At 35.4% G+C, this 20,089-nt stretch overlaps 1 protein-coding gene across 3 annotated transcripts in view; it reads right to left on the reverse strand.

The window, feature by feature from the left end:
• Window positions 1-20,089, reverse strand: part of Mdga2 (MAM domain containing glycosylphosphatidylinositol anchor 2) — a 736,020-nt gene that overhangs the window by 333,418 nt on the left and 382,513 nt on the right. For all 3 annotated transcript variants that reach the window (XR_781932.3, XM_010632607.3, XM_010632608.3), the window contains one exon: window positions 8,321-8,495. Coding sequence is in view for 1 of the 3 variants with exons in the window: in XM_010632607.3 (XP_010630909.1) it covers window positions 8,321-8,495 (175 nt within the window). In the remaining 2 variants the exon portion in view is untranslated. The remainder of the gene's footprint in view (window positions 1-8,320; window positions 8,496-20,089) is intronic.

The raw sequence follows: 20,089 nt of genomic DNA on the forward strand, positions 1-20,089 counted from the left end.
CCCCGGGAGGAAAAAAAAAAAAAAAAAATGGAGTCCAGAAACTCCTCCCATGTGATGCAGGACTGTAAGCCCAGTACTATTCTGGGAGACAGTGACAGGAGAATCTCAAATTCCAGCTCAGCCTGGATAATTTAAGGAAAATCTATCTCAAAATTAAAAGAAAAAAAAATAGGTTGAGGATAAAGCTCAGCGTGAAGGCCCTGAGTTCAATCTCCAGTACTACAAAAGCCAAAAAGCAACAAAATCCTGCTTGCTTCAAACTGCAACGTAAGCACTACTTCTCTCGTGCTCCAAGGCTCCGGTAACTTCTGGTTCCTGGCATTTAATATTCTGTGCCACTAGCACAGTATTCATGGTTGTGTGACTTCATTTATCATTACCCTTATTACTCAGCATTTGTAAACCCACTTAAATGCGTTCTATACTTCACTTTGTCTCTTTAAGTAGTTGAAAAGCAGTGAAGCAAAATTTATTTAATATTCTTCTTTAAATTCACAAATCAGTGGAACTACATTGTGAGTAGCGACTTGAATATTTACTAAATGAAGGTAGGAGTCAAAGTATTTTTAAAATGTTTCATCTAGGAGTGGACTTATACTGAACTATTTTGGAAAAAACATCAGAGTGATTTCCTTTGCTGTTGCTTATTCTTTGCTTATATTTTTATTATCAGATTAATACCATTTTTAGAAGCAGACACACCAAGTAATATCAATTCTTATAAAGCATTAAAGAAAACGTATCAAAGGATGTCAATTTTTATAAATAATTAAGGAACATATGAATATAAACCCAGTCTAAAATTTGAGAATTGACAAAAATCTTCAGATACAATTTAGAATTTAGTTTCAACTTCTAGGAACTTAATAACAAAAACCTCCCAGGTAAAAATCTTCAAATCTATGTTTTATAAATTAAAAAAAATACCATGCATTAAGTTTTAAAAATCAAACAATTATGCATACAACTGCAGGTATTTCCATTTACTCAGAGATGATCATTAGCAAAGCATCTCTTAAGTATTCATATTTAGTTTTGCTGATAACATATTTCTAAATGTTTAATTACTATTGATGGATTGCTGTTGGTTGTAATTTTTTTTATGTTTTTGTTTTGTGGTTTTGGTTTTCACATTGTCTTACCGATTGCTCTCCATGGAAAAGACACTTTTAGTGTCTTACACTAGGCCTCTTCCATCCCCCACATCATTATAGCTTGCTTTTTGTTAAAGTATTGATACTGTCCTGGTTATGCAAGTCTTCTTCACCACAACTGTACCTGGTGTATATTGATTCATTTCACACAACTTCTTTTTGACTTCCGTTAACAGATTGTGCATTTTATATACTCAATGCACCGTCATTACTGCATCATTAAGCTTTCTATGAGAAATGTAAAATTCTTGTACAAAATATCAAATAAATCAGTAGCTGCATCTCTTTCTGGAAGACTTTCCCTGATCTCCCAGAATTGATCTGTGCTCCTTGCTGCCCCCCTTATGTTTAATACATGTTTATGATACATGCTGAACTCTTCCCTCCCAGGGACGGGTACTCCACATAGCGCGTCTGGATATTTTCTACTTCCCCTTCCTCTCGACTTCCTCCCCTTGTCTCTCTCCATCCCCAGAAACCCTTCCCACCTCCACAGAGTCTATCTCCCTATTTCTTCATCTATTTTTTATTTTGTTCTTTAAATTATTTATACTTTGAGTTTCTCATATAAGAGAAATCATGCAATATTTAACCTTCTGTGTCTGATTTATTTCACTTGGGCCATCTGGCTGGGACACCTGTCACCTTACTGAGCTCCAGATTTGATGGGCTGATCTCTGGCTGGCGAGGCCACTGTCCTTTTCCCCCTTCACTGCTCCACGTGTGTCCCTGCCAAAGCTTCATACTCTGAGGAAGAGATGACCTTTCCCCTATAGAGGAAGATGGTCAAGGGCAGCGGAGAAAAGGCTCATGGGAAAACTGTTTTTACATCTTCCTAGATCTAAAAGTATCTTCCTTCTTTCATATTTGAAAAAGAAATGGGCTATGCAGAAAATCCTAGTTTAGAAATTTAAAAGTTCAGAATTTCAAAAGTTATGCTCAATAGTTTTCCAGTCTCTGGTTTCTTTTTTTTTTCTTTCTTTTTAGGTACCGGGGATTGAACTCAGGTCCTTGTGCTTGTGAGGCAGGCAGCGGAACCACTGAGCTAAATCCCTGGCCCCTAGTCTCTGGTTTCTTTTGAGAAAATTTATGCCATTTTGATACCAATTTTTTTTATATGTGACCATATTAGAAAAACTAAAAGTGCGTTATATATAAAATCTTCATTTTCTTCCAAATGCATTACAATTCCATGTTGACATGCTTTAATGGATTTTCTTTATTTCCTTGCAGAATTACTCTTTTCTAATTAAAAATACGTATCTGGCTATAATGGGGGATTTTCTGAATTAAAATTCTATATTTTTGGAACTTTTATTGGTCAAGTTCTTAGTATTCAAATATTAGATCAGTTAGACTTATTTTCTGATTTTCTCATCATCTTTCTCTTATGTAGTAGACTTTTGATTTTTTTTCTTTTTTCTTTTTTTTTTTTTTTTTTTGTTTTTGGGTTTTTTTTTTTTTTTTTTTTTTTTTTTTTTTTTTTTTTTGGTACTGGGGATTGACTTTGATTTTTTTTATTTATTTATGTATGTATTTATTTATTTATTTATTGGTACCGGGGATTGAACTCAGGTCGTTGCACGCTTGCAAGGCAGGCCACTGAACCGCTGAGCTAAATCCCCGGCCCTAAACCTTTGATTTTTAAATTTTGTTTTACTATAAGATTTCCTCAAATGTATCATCTATTTATTCCAAAGTTTTTCAATGCTTTAATTTTTCATATTTTTAGAGTTCTTTGATATTCTCTCAGAATTCTTGTTAATATTTTTCCTGCTTTATTACATAAATCCAATAGTTCCCCCTTTCCAAGGCTATTAATTATAAGTATCAATAATTATATTTTCCTTTTTGTTTTAGCTTTGTGGACATTTTTTAATTCCTGTATGTTTTATCTCATTTTGTTGTCTTAATTGGTCTATTTTTGGTTAGAATATTATCATAACCATCTGGTTATTAGGTTATAAACTAACATCTAAGAATCACTAACAGAAGAACTAACTGGTAGCTTGAACATATTAGGCGTCCTTTTTCACCAAGGCTCCTAGTTTTGGGAATCTGTCTCTTTTTTGAGGCTTTGTCCATTTTCCCAGAAACTCATTATCAATTCTCCTGCCTAAGTATATTCAACCTCATGACCAGTATTCTCAGAAATAAATATAAGCAAGGTCTGAGATTAGACTATACACTTTCACTTAATGACCCACTTTTAGGCACAGCATGTTCTTTTTAAAAACTTCAGGTTACTAAGTTCGACTTGCAGCCGCTCAGAAAAGGCATATTTCTAGGCCGCTCCAAAGATTGATAAGGTGCTTAGAGTTATGGGAATGTAGGAGATTTGGTTGTGTAACGCTGCTTTTCAGAACATGTGTATTCCTAATTTTGTACACTAACCAGTGAGATTAAAGATTTCTTTGTTAGGTGAAGCAGGGACCATTTCTTGATTTGCTTTTCCAAAATTGTTTTCCTGTCATCTACTCTCCTATTCTCACTAACCATATTGGTATGTGGCCGTTAGATAGTTGTTTCTGTTCTTTGCCTCTTCTATTATTTTAGTAGTTTTAGGGGAAGACATGAAGAATGCATAGGTTGAAAACAACAGGCTTAAGTAGAACAAAAGTTACACCTCATAAATATATTAGTATTAATTTTCATACCCTATTTCTCACCTTATTATTATGTACTTTATTAGGTTTTGAAAGGAAATACTGATACAAATGAAGAGATCAAATTTGAAAAAAAATTGAAATCACTATGTGATCTGAAATCTACTAGGCTGTAAATATAGATTTACTATAAAGTTGAATCTCATAGAACTCCTGAAGTGCTTTTACAATTCTTAAAAATAAAATATTAGGTGCTATAAATCAAAGAACACTGATATTATATTTCCTCAAACTGTATTCACGAACAAAACAGTATATGTGCAACTGACAGTTCATTTATATAATCTACGCAGTCTAATTTTTTCTACCTTATAAAAGTTTTAGAACATTAGTTGGAAAAATTACTAATGTAAAGTCAGAAACCTATCTAACTTGATCAATATTTTAATATCATTTTCAGACTCAACAACAGTGGATCCTTGACTTGCCAACTCAATCCAATCTTGAGAGCTGGTTGTAACTCAGATTGGTCAATTGAAGGCTCAGGCTCCTCTCCACAGCCTTCAAAGTCTCTCTCCTGTACACAGTCAGGTCTCAGTGTCCTTAGAGAGACATTGGCCCAAGCTTTCTCAATTAAACCCATACAGGATGCTGTAATGTTTCTCCCAAGACACTTTAAGGGTCAAATCTTTATCTGAGACTATCTGGAAGCACAAGTGGCCGGCATTCAAGTCATAACTCACAACTTTGATTATAAGTTAAAACTAAAATTCCAGTCATTACCCAAGTTGTTTGTATATCAGGCTGGTTGGAACTCAAGATTCCACTGTACACTGAGCTACAGATAGTTCAAAGTATCTATATTAAAAAAGTTATCCCATTTTATATCAGGGACGATTACAGCAAATTACTCTTCTAGAACCAAATATCTTCATCAAAGTAATGAGTAGATAGCATTAAATTTTATTTAAAGCATCTTTTAGCTTTAAAAAACAAGATCAGAACATGAGATTTAATGAGAGATATCCATTTTCACTATTATACAAATGGTCCAAGAATGGTATAACACTAAAATATATATTATATATTAATGAGACATCAATATACGATAGTTTGTAAAGACAATTTATGACAAGAGATTCAAGGCCAAATTCTAACATTATGATCATCTTATTCTTGTTGTTATTGAACCCAACTCATAGTCTGCTTCAGAATGGTGTTGTAAGTATAAACTTGACTGCAGATTTATTTGGTGGATTGTAGTTCCTATTCTGTACCAATCAATGCATTCCGAATTCTACAATTTTTATATCATTTCCCACACGGAACAGAAATCCACTGTGAAGGTGATAATTTTAAAGCCATGGCTTGAAAGAGAAAAACTGGTCCTGTTTCAGCATTTCCTAAACAGTTAAAGCATAGTACCTAAAATGAAGTTATTTGCTTGTTTATAGCATTTCAGCTGATTATCTATTCAACCAAGCAGCCCAATATCAAATCAAAATCCAAGCAGAGATATATTCTATGTTTCATAGTCCACTTTAGACACCATATTTTCCAAATTTAAACATAGCATTAATATGTTAGTCATGTTCTTATTAATAATGCAAGAAAATGTTTTAAATTATAAATATGCTTCAACCTAAAAACACTGGTCTTTAGTCAAAGTTATATTTAGAGCTCATGGATTCTTCAAAGAGGTCTAGTTGATTCCACTGTGAAGTATTCTTACCAGTCAAATCATGCCTAACAATCTGCAATCTAAAGAAATTTGTTTATGTGAGCCTTCATGAATAGGTATAATTGTGTAAAAAACACGCCTGAATTCCCACATTAAAAAGATCTTCGTAGGAGCTTCCGGGATGCTCTGGAAAATTCATGCTAGAGAAAGGTCACATTTACTCATACAGTCTAAAATTTAACATGTTATTTTCTCAAATAACATAATTATAGATAGCTTTCTAATAAATGTTAGCCACCAATACTGCACTGAAAATGGCACTGAAATGCAGTATCATCACAGTGGCATCTCACATAAGGAACAGAACACGGTGTTTGTCAAGATCAGGTAGAAAACCTCTGGGGAAAAGGACACAGGAAGTCAACAGAGGAAGTAACAGAGTGAGCGTCTTCAGGAGGGGTTGCATGGGGGAAGAGAACAGCTTGGTGGGTTGTATTTCCTATTCTATGCCAAGCAGTATGTTCCAAGTTCTACGTCTTTTGATATCAGTTCTCAGTTGAAGCAAAGTAACAGAAATTGACTTTGAAGGTAATAATTCTAAAGCCATGGTCTGAAAGAGAAAAACTGGTCTTATTTCAGCATTTCCCAAAACAGTTTAAAAATAGTGCCTAGGGCTAGGGAAAGAGTATGTTGAGCAGTCTGAGCTGTGGAGGTACAACAAATCTGAGAAACAACAGGGATGAGGATCCCAAGGAGTGTCATGATGCTGGTTAGTACTCTCAAAGCTGTATAACAAAGGACAGATGATTTTTGAAGTTTCTGCAAGGCGATTTCCTCCTTTTGTATTTGAATTTTAACTGGGAAATCCATTTTTTTGTTACTGTCAAAATTATTATGGTAGCAATGCAGGTCAAAATCTCATTCACTTGTGGGGAATGTGTTTCAGATGTTTTACAACTTTAGAAAGACAATACGGAGTATATACCAGCTCTATGTAACCGACCCAGCAGGCTAGCTGGCTTTATTCTGTAATCAGGCATATTTTCTGAACAAAGTATGAAATTACTCATGCAAAGTAGAGTAAATAAAGAGTATATCTTTTCTATCTTACTCTTCAAGTTGTTTCTAGTTACATTTTACTGACAAACGCAGTCGCATCTGGTTTTGCTGACAAAAGTTAGCACAACAGAAGAATGGCCTATTCATTTTTAGAACTGTTTAGATTATAAAATTAGTTTCAAGGTATTGAAGATATATATTCTAAAACTGAAAGACCTAAGCTACAATACCAAAAAAATAATCCGAGGTATATACCCTTGAAATTTCTATCACTGAAATGATTCATTCAGCCAAACTTAGTTTAATTTAAATTATATATGAAGAAAATGAGTAGAGGCCAGGGACTTTTCCACGGTTGTGATTCCTACAGAAATGCCATATGCACTCATGTGACAGGGACAGAGTGGCACATGGGCTGACAGTGCCCAAGTTGTCCTGGGGTGAGGGGGCAGTGCTGGAAAATGGGGAGAACACAGGGAACAAAGTATCTGAATGCGGAGTGTGAGTTGAAATGCCACTGTTTCCCACTGCCTGCTCACCCCAGTACAAAGATCTGAAGGAAACTCAGCGCAAGATCTGATGTGGACACTGTGCATAACTTCAAGCCCTTTCCTGACTACTCAGCACCTGTCGGGCACAGAAAGAAACAGGGACGAAAAGGAAAATAGGCAGAAAAACAAACTTCTCACTTGTTCCCTACTTCTGGATTACTCTAAGGAGAGGAAAAATTCTCCTGGTTTAAAGAGTCTTAAAACTAAAGGAATGTCTACAACAACATGAATTAGAAAATGTGGCATATACACCCCAGGGAGTAGTCCTCAGTTTGAGAGGAGGATGAAACCATGTTATTTGCAGGAAAATGGATGGAAGTTGTCACATTAAGTGAAACAACCCACAATCAGAGAGGCAAATATTGCACGCTTTCTCTCCTATGTGGAATCGTTAACAAAATTAAAGTATATTGGGTAAAAGTAGAAGAGAGACCTATTAGAAAAGAGGAAGGGGGTGGTAGAGGGGGGAGGAAGATAAGGAGGGCAACTGGGAATTTAAAAGATTAAAGTCTATGTACCTTTAAACGTGCCAAACAGGATGTATTATTCTGTACAATTAACAGCCACTGATTTAGAAAAAAAAATATTTAAAAAGACAATAGACACGTAACACCCATGGAAAACACCAACTTGAATGTAGGTCCTTGATTTGGTTGCAAAAGAAGCAAGGCTATCAAGAAGAATTTAAATATAATGAACAAGAATGAAATGTAGGAAAATGCAAGCCAAAAAACAACAGCAACAACAGGTCAAGCAATCCTTTGTAGATAGCACCTTTGGGCATAGGCTTGGTACTGACTGCATTTACCAGGATTGGGTCAAAGATGGACTCAAAATGGAGACTCTGGTCATTTACAAGCCAATTCAGAAAAATTTCCTACATATACAATATGCACTTAAAAATACAGAAGTGTAGCTGTAATTATATATCGGTAACAGGAACCAACACAAGTAAGAGTACATATGCATGATCTTTTCCTCCCCAAAATAGAAAGGGATAAGTATATATATCAAGCATCATGCTATTGGTGGAATTATCAGTCACATTGTCTAATGGTAATCTTTAAATTAATGAGCTTTCTACATGTTCTAAAATGGTGCATAATTTCTAATGGCGATTTCTTGCCTCAGAAATGTATTAACATAGCTACGATTATCTGAAACATTTTTCATTCTCCACAAGAGAGAATTCGATTATTTTTTAGAAAATCACAGTTGGACATAAAAAGCCCATATTAGGCTGAATCAAAGACCAGGGGATTTACTTACAGTACACATCCACTCGGATGGACTTTATCGCTGGGGACCCCAGGCCATTCTCGGCTTTACAGTAGTACCGGCCTCCTTGGTGTCGCTGAATGTTTGTAATCCTTAGCGTCTCATTGAAGACACTGGAGTCTTGGAATCTGTCAGAGGCACTTCCTGCTGTTTTGGTCCACCTGATCTGAGCAAGCATCGACAGAGATTGTTACTTTAGGTTGGTTTCCCCACACACACAAGAAAATCAAATAGTAGTTAACTCATTTGATGTTTGCTTTCCGAGCTGCTGCATTGCTTTTCCTTTCAAATGACTGATAACTCTTCCAGAAATGTTATATGCCTAAGTGAATGATAGGAATTTAATTGAAGCGCTGTCATTCTATAGTACCTGTAATTCCACTTCCACTGCGTGGAAATCCATCCATAGTGCAAACACTAAGATGAAGTCTGAGAGAGAGGGAGTTAAATTTCAGCAGGACACTAGAAATGCGGATTCTCTTTTCTTTGTTGAGCATTGGAAATTGTCTTTTACATTTTCCAAACTTTGGAAGCTATTTTGTACTCTAGATAGACTCTCATTTCTTTTTGGACATGTTTCATTATTTTATTTTAAATTTCCTATTTGATCTGGATACTTCAGGCATATTACCATAATGGCTTATTGAGATTACGTGTAATTGTATACACCTGGCTTTTAAAAGAGTTTTTTTATTTCTTTAATAGCTTTGCTTTAATACGCCTACGAATGATTTGTCTATTTTGATAATTAGAATTCACTTTACATCAATAATTTTCAGAAAAATGTGTAAACTTTTTCAAGGAGAAGATTTCTGTTAAACTGCCAAAACATTTTCAATATCTAAAACATTTCATTATAAACAATGCCATTCTTTTAAACACAGCTGTGTGCAAATGATTTCATTTTTGCTAGCAATAACGCCTGGCATTCAACTTAAATTTTGTGTACTTTAGTTTGTAAAAACCCGAACAAAAGCTACAGGCTGACACTATAAAGAGATATAAAATAGCAAGTAAAAATGAATTGGTTTTCCTTCTCTCCTCTCAACTGTATATTTTTCATCTTTATGTTGAAATTGAGAAACAGCTAATAAGTTCTGCTGCTCAAACATACATGATAAAACATGTGAGATGAAACTAATGTCTGAAATCCTATAATACTGCTACTATCAATGTCTTTATGAAATGCGAATTAAGATTTATGCTGTACTGACATTTAAGCCTTTAAAAGATTCTCCATACATTAAAATATCAGTATGGATTATTTATGTTTCTCCTTAGTTGTAAATAAAAGAAAAATGTTCCTTAGACATTAATAAACAAAAAGCAATATTAAATGTTTAATCAATACTTCCTATATCCATATACCAAAGAGTAAATGGCAGAAGTCTTGCCTTCAAGCAGTTTATAAATTCATCAGCTATATGTCTATAGAAGTAAAACGGATAACAAGGGCAATGTGCCATTTTAACTTATTTTGTTTTGTTTGTTTGTAATACTGGGGCTTGAACCCAGGGCTTTCTCACTGAGCTACATCCTCAGCCCATTACTAAAAAAATTTTGGTGGGGACAGGGTCTCCCTAAGAGTGCTGGGGTCGCAGGTGTGCACTGTCAATTGGTAATGAGCCAAAGTAGTAATATTTCCTTTATGAAATCTAGAGTTCTATTTTCATTTAAATTTCAAAATCTACAAGTACAGAAATAAAGATTAAAGAAATAAAAGACATATTTTTGTACAGAGAGATTTTAATTCCCTTTACGAAAATATATCTCAACTATAATCTAAGTTTAATCAGGATTCCAATTAAGGTATCACATTTTCTTTCAATATCACAATATAATACAGAGTTGATTTGGAAAACGAAGTATTTCAGAATATAAAAATAGGTTCAGGATAAAAAAGTTATAGAATAACCTAATCCTAGGCCAGGGATTTGGCTCAGTGGTTCCGCTGCCTGCCTCACAAGCTCAAGGGCCTGAGTTCGATCCCCAGTATAAAAAAAAAATAAAAGAAAAGAATAACCTAATTCTTCCAAATACGGAAAATATATTACTAATGCAAAATGATTCAATAAGAGGGGAGGAGGATAAGATATATATAAAGATAGGCAAAGACAGAAGAGACAGAGAGACTGTATATAACCAACAGTTACAAGCTTTTGGCCAAAGAACATCCTTATATTCTCCAAAATTAGTGAGGACTTCAAATGGCTTTTATCTGTATTATAGTTATTCATAATTATGGTTTTAGAAGTTAAAACAACAGGTTAAAGTGTGTATTATCTTACTCTATAAGTGTATGGCATTTTAAAATAGGTAACATTTTGAATGAAAAAAAAATTTATTTTCCAATATGAAAATGAAGAGTGTCATTGTTGGGCCGGAGATTTAGCTCAGTGGTGCCACCGCCTGCCTCACAAGCACAAGGACCCGAGTTCGATCCCTGGAACCCCCCAAAAAAGTGCCATTGTTTATAGTTCTGTAAATCTCCTTCATATCCAAGTTAGGACAACAGCACTAGGTGGATTATCCTATCATTTTCTACCTGTCAATATTGCAATATGTTGCTTTGTTTGGACTGAACCATTTGAAACCAAGAGCCAAAATAAATTCTTCCTCTGAGTGGCAGGTGTCTAGTATTCTGTCCCAGTGACAGGAAAGTGAGGAACAAAATACCTCTCTGTGAATTAGACTGTTCCAGATAATGTAACTTTTTTATTAAGCTAAAAAGAAAGAGAATTAAAACATATAATCAGCATAATCAAATATATTTGATCAAATATTTCTATAGATAACACATACATAGAATGTTCTTGATCAAATATTTCTATAGATAACATATATAGAATGTTCTGCCCATAAAATAATGGGTATTTTTCTCATGTCTATTAAACATTTATAAAAAATTATCATAGAATCATCAGCAAAGAAAATTCTACCTTTAAAAAGGTTTATTAGTCCATCTTTGCAGTACACAATGATTATATGCATCGTGCGGTTGTGATACTTGTGCAGAAAATATTTTAATTTGTTTTACTCCTCATCCTATAGCTTTTGCCCCTTCCCATTTACAAAAGGTCCATTTCATCGATTCCTATTATCTAGCTTAATTTTTAAACTAGAGCTAGAATAAGACATGCTATCTGAATTTAATTCAATACAGCTATAAAAAAGATTAATACATGGAAATTGATTCATTGTTCAAAGAGAAAAATAAAAAGAATATTGTTACTGAGAAGCCAATCAATAGAAAACCATCAATGATTACACTGAAAGGACAGATAAAGGAAAATGCAAAGCTTAAGTACCTTCTATATTAATTCCGTACTCAATTTGTTTCAATTTAATGTAAATTTGCTGAGCTCTACCCTGAGCTGCAGGTTGTTAACCTGTACAAATATAACTAATTCCTCTTTATTTTAATGATTTCCTCTGCAGATACTTTGAGTTTCGATGTCATGTATGTGCAGGATGCTACTGAGAATAAAACAGCATCAAAAAGACAGGCAATAAGTACTGTCAGTTACATTCTTGTTGCTGGGACAAAATACTCAGCACTCGCAAGTTAAAGGAGGAAAGGTTTATTTTAGCTCACAGTCTGTAGAAGTTTCAGTGCACAGGTAGCTGTCTCCAATGCAGGGCAGAACAGCAGAGGGACATCACAGAGAACAAACAGTGGAGGGCTGGCAGGAGGCAGTGACCATTAAGGAAAGAGAAGGGATTTATAATATACTTCCAGGCCACACCCAGGGACCCGCCTCCTCCTACCCTGCTTCCGTCCCTCCCAACATCTCACCTAGTTATAAACCGGTATCAGTAGACTAATCCAGTATCTCATACATATGATCCCGTCACCTCCCAAAAGCCCACATATGAGTGCATGAGGCTTTGGGGGACATCTAGAGATAAACCATGAGAAGTGCCACAGGAAGACAATGCAATGCTAGATCTCCAGAACTTGGTGCAGTAAATAATCAAAACATATTTAAAAACTGAAAATGGAGTGCTTGAGTTGAAAGTTGAGGGATTGTGGGATATAATGCTAAAGATTGAGTTCAGCTATAAGTAAGATAAATTCCATCAGTGGCTTATGTAAGAGGAACACTAGATTATGCCAGGCAAAAGAAATCTGGAGTGAGGCAGCCTCATGGGGACTTAGTAGTTCCACTCCACGAAGTACGTACTAAGAGAATCAGGCTTTTGGAGAGCTTTCCCTCCAATCCACTGCTGAGCACAAGGTCCAGGATAGCAGTTACAAATTTAGTCCTCATATCCCACTCCCAGCAGCAGGAGAGAGGAAGAGATAAAACACACCTTCCAACTGTCTTTCATAGAAAGTTCTGGGCAGTTGCCTCATAACTCTTCTACTTTATCTCGTAGTTATACCCATGCCCTTAGCAGCAAGAAAAGTTTGGAAATATATTCTTTACTTGAATAACACTTTCTTGCTATAATTTGATGGTTCCATAACCCTGTAAAAACAGGAGAGTGGAAATCTGAAACTGTTACTACTCCCACCATGGGAATAAAATATGTCCCACTTTCAGATATACTGAATTCTTAAATATGTTTTTATTTAAATTATTTTGCAACAGTATAATATTGAATAGTCATCTCCATAAGAATAACATAAACACACAAAGAAAGATCCTAGAATTTAGGGCATAATGTTGCATTGTAATTCTCTACCTAAATTGAAGAAACAACACAAAAATCCTCTCGGGCTGCAGAACATAACATTTAGCTTAGGGCTAATTCCTAACAGAGTTTCCTATTTTGTTTGTGATATCATGGTTCTAGTGAAACTTCATTACTTTTATATAGCCTTAAATAAAATCAATGTTGACTGAAATAATCTTAGAAAAATATTTTAAAAACCTGAAGCATAGATCAAAGATAGGCTTTGCTGAGTCCCCAGAGTATGTTACATAAATGCTACAAACTCAGTAAGGCAGTGCTGAGACTTCTCGGTTCTCCCCTATAACCAATGTACAGTGCGTGAGGAGTCATCACTGAAGATACTTTCCATCAGTCACCAAGCAGTTAAGCCATATATATATATACATATACATATATATATATATATATATACATATACATATATATATACATATACATATGCATGCATATCGATGCCTACAGACAAATCTGAGCTTTGTCCTTTACTGGTACCCTGAAATAAGATCATTAATCAGTAAAAAGTGATCAAAGGAAAAAAATGACATAAACACCATCACATCTACTGTGGTTATTGGAATGAGGTCCACCAGAGCTATGAGAGCTAACCCTAAAAAGCCAGCACTGGCCTAAAAGACAGGGTCTGCTAGCATAATTTCAAGCAGGAGGTCACAGAAGAGACTATTTCTTGGTTCGAGTCCTCACAGATATAAAGTGGTGGGGGTTAACATAGATGGCCTTGGAGAAGTTTGGTTTTGAAACACAACTGAAGAATGATCCATGGGTCCCAAACACCAGAAACAGGATTTTACTCCTTTTAAAGTTTAACGGTACTCCCCAACTCCCTGACTTTTAGCCAATGAGATGTGTGAGATATGAAAGCCCTGCCTCCTCTTGGGACAGATTCTGAAGCACAGGTGACAGTCCATCCTTGTCCATCTTCCTCCTTGCTTTTCTGTTCCATTAGTTTCTGCTACGGGTAATTCCTCAAAAACATCACTGGCACATGAATCCTCCCAATTTACTTCCAAAGCACCATTCTTAAGATATAACTGTTTTGCCTCAATAACCTGTAGCTCATTATGGCAAGTGCTGTTCTTGATCTTGACAGTTTCAGCCCAAAGAACCAAAGCCCAGACATAATAATGAGCATCAAATCCACCTTTGCTTGAACACGTTCCTGAGACTACAATTCTAAGGACAATATAAGAATGAATTATATAAAATTCTACTCCCTAAGACTCCAACCATACAATGAGTTTGTCAACTAAGATATTAATCTCTTAATACATATTTCTTTAAATTGAAGTTGAGTGTATTAATCTGTTTTCGTTTTGGAATACACAAAGCAGGATTTTTATTTAAATTCAACAATTTTAATGAATTTATTAATCCACCTATAGGGTTTTGTCTATTCATCTTTATAAGTATAGCATTATATTCTGAACATGAATGGTTGAAATTAGAGGTAAATAAAAAATAAAAAATAACTTTCTGATGTCAAATTTTAAACATAAAATGCTTTGAATTAGCAGTTAACAATATTAGATAAGGCTAAAACAAGCTTTGATAAGTGCAAAAACTGAATTCATGGAGATACATTAATACAATTGATGATTTTTAAAAAAATATAATGTAAGAATAAAGACAAAAGAATGGGTGATATAAACTGTGAATTAGTTCATTACAAAATTACTTGAATTGTAGAACAGACAGACTATATATAAAGTGAATCAGCAGAGTGATTTAGCAAATTTAAAAGAATGTCAGTGTGTTGCATGTATTCAGGACTGAAATGCAAATTTGACTTCATATTTATCAAGTCTAAATTTTAGTAATTACATCATTTTATATAAGCTGTAGACAAGTGGGGAAAAATGCTAAAGATGCTCTCTAAATTTCTGGCAAAGTGAACAGAAAATCATTTACGTCCTCACAAGCTAATCCTTCCCGGTCTTCAGTGGTGGTTCCTGCGAATCTCCCTGACTTCCGAATGTTGAGTTCTTTCAGCTTGATTCTTCAGCACCTGCACTCACTTCCTCAGTCAGCCCAACAAGTACATCAAACATTCGTATAAGAATGCCGACTAAGTTCATACTGTAGGTCAGAACTCCAGACCTCTATCCACCAACTGCCATGTCCTCCATATCCAACATGACAATAACACGTCCCAGAAGAACTCAGTCTCCTCTCCAAACCAAGCATCTTAATCTCCACATCTCAATCAGTGGAAACCCCACCCTCCCGGTCATTCGGTTCGCCTCGATGAGAGAGAATGTGAATAAAAGCAGAATTTAAACTGTTGGTCTGAGCTGCAAAAAAGTACAATGCCTGTGACAGAATTTAAAATAGGTCTTATAAATTAAGAAATAGTAACAAAGTAATTTGCCTGATTTTCCTGTGTCAGGAGACTCCATGGTGATTCATGGAACTCATTATAAAGTTATAGTTATGAGTGTGATATATTACAGTGAAAAGATACAACACAAAATTAACAAAATGCAAAAGGTACATAGGGCATATTTTGAAGAAAAGGGAAACACATTACTAAGAGTCCCCTCCCAATAGAGTCAGATGTGTTTAATTCCCCCAGCACTGAATCATGACAACTCTTATGAAAAGTCATCTATCAGGGAAGATCATTGAAGACCCACTACTCAAATTTTCATTGTCTTAGTCATTCTTTACCTAATATATCAAAAATATCAATATCCCCAAAGTAAAGCAAGGATTCAGCCAAAACCATATCATATGCAAAAAACAATTTTGGCACAGTGAGCCACTTTTTATCAGCTAGAGACTAGTGGGAATCCTCCTGAGGCCTAAATTCCCACATTGATCAAATTGCAAGCAGGCTTTTCTAAATACAATATACCTGGGCCTGTTAGGTCAACGTTTTTCTGCACCCATGTATAACAGGTTACCAAAGATCTTATGTGGATACACTGGAGAATTTCCTTTCAAGAGAAGGGAATGGGCCCATTTATCTGTTTCCCTTTTTCTTCTTTGTGCCTGTAATTAAAATGTAATAGCTAGGGCCCTCAGACCAATTGTAAGTTGTGGGTCAACTCCAAGGTAGAAGTTATGTCTTCCCATCAGGGTGATCAATGATGAGTCTGTGACACCATTGCACTACTGCAAAATTCTCTACCACTCCACTTCTCTTGTGTGAGACAGAGCTGGTACCTGTCTTGTTTAAGCCACTACTATTTCTGCATCCAGTAATGAGCAGAAAAGTACAATTTGTCATAGAAATTTTAAGCAAAATACAAGAAATAACTTTTTTAACATTTTGAAGGCTTCCGTACATAAAATAGTTGCTCTGTTTTGCAGATGCAAAATAATGACAATAATGCCATTAGAGAAACAACTAGAAGCACCCCCAAAATAAAAGGAAACTGCGTATCTTGGAAATGCTGAAGTTAAGCTATCTAAAAGATTTGAATTGCATTTCGTGAAAGAATATACTACTGATGAATTAAATCATAAAATTGGACCTTTAATAGCCTAAAACTGAATATTCCAACTTGATCGCCAATGCACCACCTTTATGTAGTAAAGCCTGCTGTAGTGACTTACAGTATATTCCAAACAGTTTTCCTCCTTTGATAATTTCAGTGAATAGGTACAAGATGGTATTTCAGTTTTATTGTAACGTCTCTCCTACAACTTGAAAAGTTTCCTTGTTTTAAATTTAGCACTTTTACACTTATTCATCAATACTGATTTGCCATGAAATTTAGAAATCCAGGATTTTTCTTAAGTATTGCTGCTGAGCCACATTTCCATCTTCTCCTTATGGCGTTCTAATGGGAATTGTTCCAAATCATCCTCAGTCTCACTGAAAGTAACGCAGTAATTTATTTAATATCTTTTACAATAGAATATAATCAAAATAAACAGTATTGCAGGCACCACCAAGTATTAGAAATATAATAAAAAATAAATTGCTCTGTTCCATTTACTCAAATACAGAAATCCACTAAAGCCGTATTTACATTTATTCATAAGGTAACCGACTGAACTCCTGCCATTTAAAGGATTTTACAAAATCACTAGGATACTTATAGAAACACTAGAAATATCTTTAAGGAATATAGGCTTGGCAGATGTTTGTAATTATGGCATTCTAGTATCCTCCTAACAAGGTAAATTTAGCCAAAGTGTGCCAAATAGATGATACAATGCAATTACATTTAATATTGTCCAAAAATTCATCTAAAATATCCCCCAATTACATTAAATTAGTCTTAGAAATCTTTAAGGGTGAATCATCTGTTTCACTGTATTTTTCTGGGCTCCTGAAACTGGAAAGAGAAAATTAACATCTTCCGTTACTACTGCTACATTTTCAAACTTCCAGACAAATCTTTACTTCATACTTTGACACCAAAATATGCACTCAACTTTTAGAAAAACAAAGGCAAAACAAAAGCACGTCTTATGGGCACTTTGAAATCCTTGGTGGTTGTTATGGTTTAGGTGTACAAGGTTCCCCCAAAGCATCACGTGTTCATTGGTGCGGTTTGGGGGAGGTGATTGGATCTCAGGGATGTTACACTCGCCAGTGGATTAATCGATTGATGAATTGAGTAGCTTCATGAGCTGACAGGTGATGGCATCCTAATGTGTTACTGGAAGTGGGTCACTGGGGCCTGACCTGGAGGCTGTATTCTTTTCTCAGCAACCTCCTTCTCTTTCTGGTTGCTATCTGGTGAACAAGTTTCCTCAATAGTGTTCTCCACAATTACTTTGCTACCTTGGATTAAACCACTGGAAACCATGAGCCAAAATAAACCCCTTGAAACTCCTTTAAATTGAGGGTATCAGGGATTATGGCGAGCAAGGGAAAATGCCTAAGACAGGTATAAATAAATGACTTTTATACTTAAATGTCAGCTTAGAATGTCAACTCCTTTTGATGTCCTGGTGATTGCAACTTATGAACAAGAGATGGCAAAAGTGAGGCATAGGAATAATAGAGGAACAAGAAATTCCATACATGAAACAAGGCCATCTTAAATGTGCACTCTAGTGGCCCGGTTTCAGTACCCATAGATCACTGAACATTACCAGTATGCTATTTCTGGACACATCTGAAATATTCCAGCCCACTAGCTTAATGCCAGGGTTCAATGTTGCAACAATTTATATTTAACCTGTTTCAACTTTGAATAAAACTTCTAAACAGAGAAGAAATGGGAAATAATCTTGTGCTGGATTCTGTCCTACACACCTTTGTACAATTGTCTTCATAAAACTGCTAGTGGTAAACATTAGCCTCCGTTTGCCAATCACTACACTGAGACTCATAAAGGTTAATGAACTTTCCCAGGAACCAAGAGTGGTCCCAACATTCTAACAGGTATTATTATAATTATATTTCTACTGAAAAAATAGCAAATCTAGATAGCTGGGAATATAGCTCAGTGCTACAGTGTTGCCTAGTGGACCCCTGGTTTTGGTCCCTAGTCTTAATAAACAAAAAACAAACAAATAAACAAATAAGCAAGCGAGTAAATAATTAAGGGTTTACTTTGGCAAGTAGTTTAGTAATGTTTCCCATTTAGCCCTCAAAAACTATACCAATTAAGTATTATATTCTCATTTTACAGCTGAGGAAAATGAGGTTTTATGCAGAAAAGTGATTCTCCCAAGATTCCATGACTATTCCACAGAAGAATGAATCCACAGAATATGGTTTATCTTCCTCTGGTGGAAAAAAAAAATGACTAGTGGCTTTCATTCAAGTAGACAGGACAGCACCTTCCTAAGAATAAGTAAAAATGGATGACTGCACTTTAACCTCTGGTAGAGAGAAAATACATTATTAAATTTTACTGAGCCACTGTAAAATTTCCTACATATTTATATTTTTACATGATTATTTTTTCCAAATTGAAATGGATATGAAGAATAAAACACAAATTATCTCATATAATTTCGTCCGGAATTCTTGAGGATGAATGTCCTTAGAAAAATTAAAAAAAAAAAAAAGAATTTCAAAGTTAAAAGAAAGAAGTGCATCAGAGAATCCTTTATCGAACACCCTGGTTTCCGCCAGGCACACACCTGTGATCCCGGCACTCCAGAGGCTGAGATAAGAGGATTGCCACAGGTTCCAGGCCAGCCTGGAGTACGCAGTGAGACTCTGTTTAAAAAAAACAAAACAAAACCCCAAAACATTTGGGAAGTTTTCTGCCATTACTTCTGGGAACCGTTTTGAGGTCATATGCTGAAGTGAAATAAATAGGACACGTTTCTCTACTGTGAGAAACTGAAAGTGTAAATAAGGACTAAAAAGTATAATAGATAATGTGAAATAGGAAGAAAAGGTGCAAAGGGGAAGGGGAAGTGGGAAGGGTAGGGGACCAGACAGAGGGGCGCGGAATTAATATGAGAAGAAAAAATGGAAACAAAGTCTTTGTAGATAGGAAGGGGTGGAGGGGTTGGAGGGAGGGCAGGGGAACGGGGAAAATAAGAACCAAGATGGATCATGTAAAGGTGAAAATTCCCAATGATGAATGTCATTACATTGTTTACCTTAAATGTACCAATAAAATTAATTAATTTTAAAAAACAAAATAAATAAACAAATACACTGTTTTTTACAGAAAATAGGGAATTGTTAGGATACTATCTATAAGCCATGGGAAGTGTGAAGATATAAATTTTCAATAGAAAGCTAGAGATTGACTTTGTCCAAATATGGGTAAACATAAAATAGTGTATGGGGTTGTCGGTGAATAGGAAATTTCTTTACAGCATTGTCCCCATCAGCACAGGATACTGTCCGCTGGCCACTCACCAGCTCTTTTAATTTTTAACTAGGATGCTTTCTTGCAATTCAGAATGCCCAAACTCCAAAATCTTACCTACCAGGCTCCACTGCATCAATATTTCAAATCTGAATTCAGAACCAAATCAAGTGGGAGGAGATGTATTCTGGGAGGGATCGGCTTGGAGAGGTACAAATCAGTGTGCACGGTTACAAGGAGAACCAATTCCAAGTGAGCTGATCCGACCCATGATCATAACTAAAGTGCCTTTTTCATGAAGGACTGACGGAGAGTTGTGCTGTGA

Source organism: Fukomys damarensis, unplaced genomic scaffold, assembly GCF_012274545.1.
Source record: "Fukomys damarensis isolate Sample0158 unplaced genomic scaffold, DMR_v1.0_HiC HiC_scaffold_17, whole genome shotgun sequence".
In the NCBI taxonomy this organism is placed as follows: Eukaryota; Metazoa; Chordata; class Mammalia; order Rodentia; family Bathyergidae; genus Fukomys; species Fukomys damarensis.